The sequence below is a fragment of the Crocuta crocuta genome, unplaced genomic scaffold, assembly GCF_008692635.1.
Source record: "Crocuta crocuta isolate KB4526 unplaced genomic scaffold, BGI_CrCroc_1.0 scaffold1156, whole genome shotgun sequence".
Lineage (NCBI taxonomy): Eukaryota > Metazoa > Chordata > Mammalia > Carnivora > Hyaenidae > Crocuta > Crocuta crocuta.
The window spans coordinates 221,304-223,877 of record NW_027528862.1 but is presented as its reverse complement, the minus strand read 5'-3'; the positions used below and the strand labels follow the sequence as shown (position 1 = coordinate 223,877).

Sequence of the window (2,574 nt, the reverse complement as noted above, 5' to 3'; positions counted from 1 at the left end):
AGGTGGGTGTGGCTCAGAGTGCCACACCTGCTATTCCTGATTCCAGGAAGGAAGGCTGGCAGAACCGAGCTGAATTAGAAATGTGAAGGAGGAGGGAGAGAATTCTCAGCCAGAGGGGCCTTTAGAAGACATGACCATCTAGCAACCTAGACCCTGGGTGCTAGGGGACTCATTTCATCTGCAGAGTCATCTATTTTGCTCTTCTGTGGGTTAACTGAGTTCCAAACCAGCAACAGTCCTGTTTCTGGGCTGAGAGTGTGGCAAGTGTGAATTTTACCCCAGGCTAAATCTCCCGAGAAGGCTCAGCATTCATAGTTCAAGAGGTGAGTAGGGCCCTGGAAGAGGAGCCTAGGGAAGCTGTGAGATGCAAGCGGTGGCAGTGTGTGGTGCAGAGACGAAAAGCTAAGAAATGCAATTCTGATGTTGATCAAGCATGACAGGGGCTCAGCCTTCATCGCTGGAAACGATCCCTTTAAACCTGATTTCTCTGTGGAAAGCTCCATGGGAGCACAAGGCACCCACAGGCTGGGGCCCAGGGCGGGCATCCTGGCTTTCCTTCTCTAACATCACTAGGTGAAATGATGAGATTTTATAAACCCTTGGTCAAGTCAGCAGGGACTTGGGGCTCATGTCCTAGAAATGATCTTCTGTGCAGTACAGTTGAACAATGTGGGGTCAGGGGCAGTAGTCCCATGCAGTCGAAAATCTGTGTATGGCTTTTGACTCTCCCCAAAACCTTTACTACTAAGAGTCTCATGTTGACCAGATGCCTTACCAATAACATCGGTAGTCAATTAACACCTATTTTGTATGCTACCTGTGTTATATACTGTCTTCTTCCAATAAAGTAAGCTAGAGGAAAGAAAATCTTAACAAAGGGAAAATGCATTTACAGTGCTGGCCTGTACTTCTCGGAAAACACAAAAACAAAAACAAAAATAGCCCTGTGTGGACCCGTGCAGGTCAAACCTGTGTTGTTCAACGGTCAACCGCACCTTCAACTTTCCAATTTTAACATCTCATTGGAGCCTTGGGCCAATCAAGTGAGAGAGACAAGGTAGGGATCACTTCCTTCATTTGGCAGGTGAGGAAATGGAGGCTCAGAGAGGGTGGATGATGAACCCGCGGTCACACAGATAGTGACAGAGCTGGGACTTTAAAAAAAATCTGTGCTTTTTCAACTCATCCTTTCTCTCTGCATCGTGAATGAAGTTGAGCCCATCATTGGATTTCAGCTCCACAAACTAGTGTGTTTACCTACTTGGAGTTTCTTCTGACGGGACCTGCCCACATCCAGGCATGACCCTAGGCACTGAGCCCTTTACATGAAATCTAAGAGAAGTTTGCAGACAAGCCCATCCAACGTGTGGTAAAGGAGTCCTGGACACCAAGCCAAAAGCAAAGGACACCCGACTGGGGCATGGGGACGACTGGGACTTACTCCAACTCTGACCTGTTCGGGCCAGAGACATCCTTTTCTCCGGGTCCCACAGGTATTCGCTTACGGTCTGCAATTTCTGCCACCAGGCATTGCCTGTTGGTGGACCCTGACCCTCTTCCTCCTCTTTTTCCTCTTCTATCTCCTCCTCTTCTGCCTCCTGTCCTTCTTCCTCCTCCTCCTCCTCCTCCAAATCGGGCACCACCATCCCACGAGCCTCTTCTTCAGCTTCTTCCTCTTCATCTGCCAAGTAGTTCTGGTTCACCTCATCCTGATCGTCCTGGAATGGTCACAAAACACAATCCCCTTTGTGAAAAAAACAAAAAACTTCCAGTGGCACATCCTACCAGCCGAAAAGAAATGGAAAACAGGGCACCTTGTGGTTCAGTTGGTTAAGCGTCTGACTCTGGACATCCACTCAGGTCATTATCTCACAGTTTATGAGTTTGAGCCCTGTGCTGGGTTCTGCACTGGCTACACGGAGCCTGCTTGGGATTCTCTCTCTCTGCCCCTCCCTGCTCACTTTCTCTTTTAGAATAAATAAATAAGCTTTAAAATGTTTAAACTGTTTTAAAAATTAAAAAAAATAAATGGAAAATGATTCAATATTTGGAGATGTTTTGAATTTCCACTTCCCCTATTCACGTATCTGTTGTTACAGAGGCACGTTTTCCTTCTCTCTGTTCATTGGGAGGAAATATTCCTTCTCTGGCCCACTTTTGACCCAATATTCTTTCCGCAGAGGTGTAAGTTTTATTCTCNTTATGTCACTACTCTGTCCTGGGGCCTCAGCCTCCCGCTTCACTTTGTCTGGGTTTTCAGGGCGGAGCTGAGTTCAACACTGGAGGAGGGAGTCCTTTTATTTATTTATTTGTTGTAGTTTTAATTTATTTTTTAAGATTTTTATTTTTAAGTCATCTCTGCACACAACATGGGACTCGAACTCACAACCCCAAGCTCAAGAATGGCATGCTCCCCCTGCACCAGCCAGGCACCCTGAGGATGGAGTCATTTTAGACACTTGAGTCGTGATGGCAAATTCTGAGTCTAAGCCAGCTCTACTCTCAATCCTGTACCCTTGCGGGTGCTCAACCTTACCAACCCAAGTTATGCCGAAAAGTAGCCTCGGACAGGAC

At 46.9% G+C, this 2,574-nt stretch overlaps 1 protein-coding gene across 2 annotated transcripts in view; it reads right to left on the bottom strand.

Annotated features, from left to right (window-relative positions):
- ATP1B4 (ATPase Na+/K+ transporting family member beta 4) overlaps positions 1–2,574 on the bottom strand; it is an 18,169-nt gene that overhangs the window by 12,266 nt on the left and 3,329 nt on the right. The window contains exon 2 of one of the 2 annotated variants that reach the window (XM_077756270.1): positions 1,442–1,718. In XM_077756270.1, coding sequence (XP_077612396.1) covers positions 1,442–1,718 — 277 coding nt within the window. The remainder of the gene's footprint in view (positions 1–1,441; positions 1,719–2,574) is intronic. The other variant, XM_077756271.1, reaches the window with a different exon arrangement.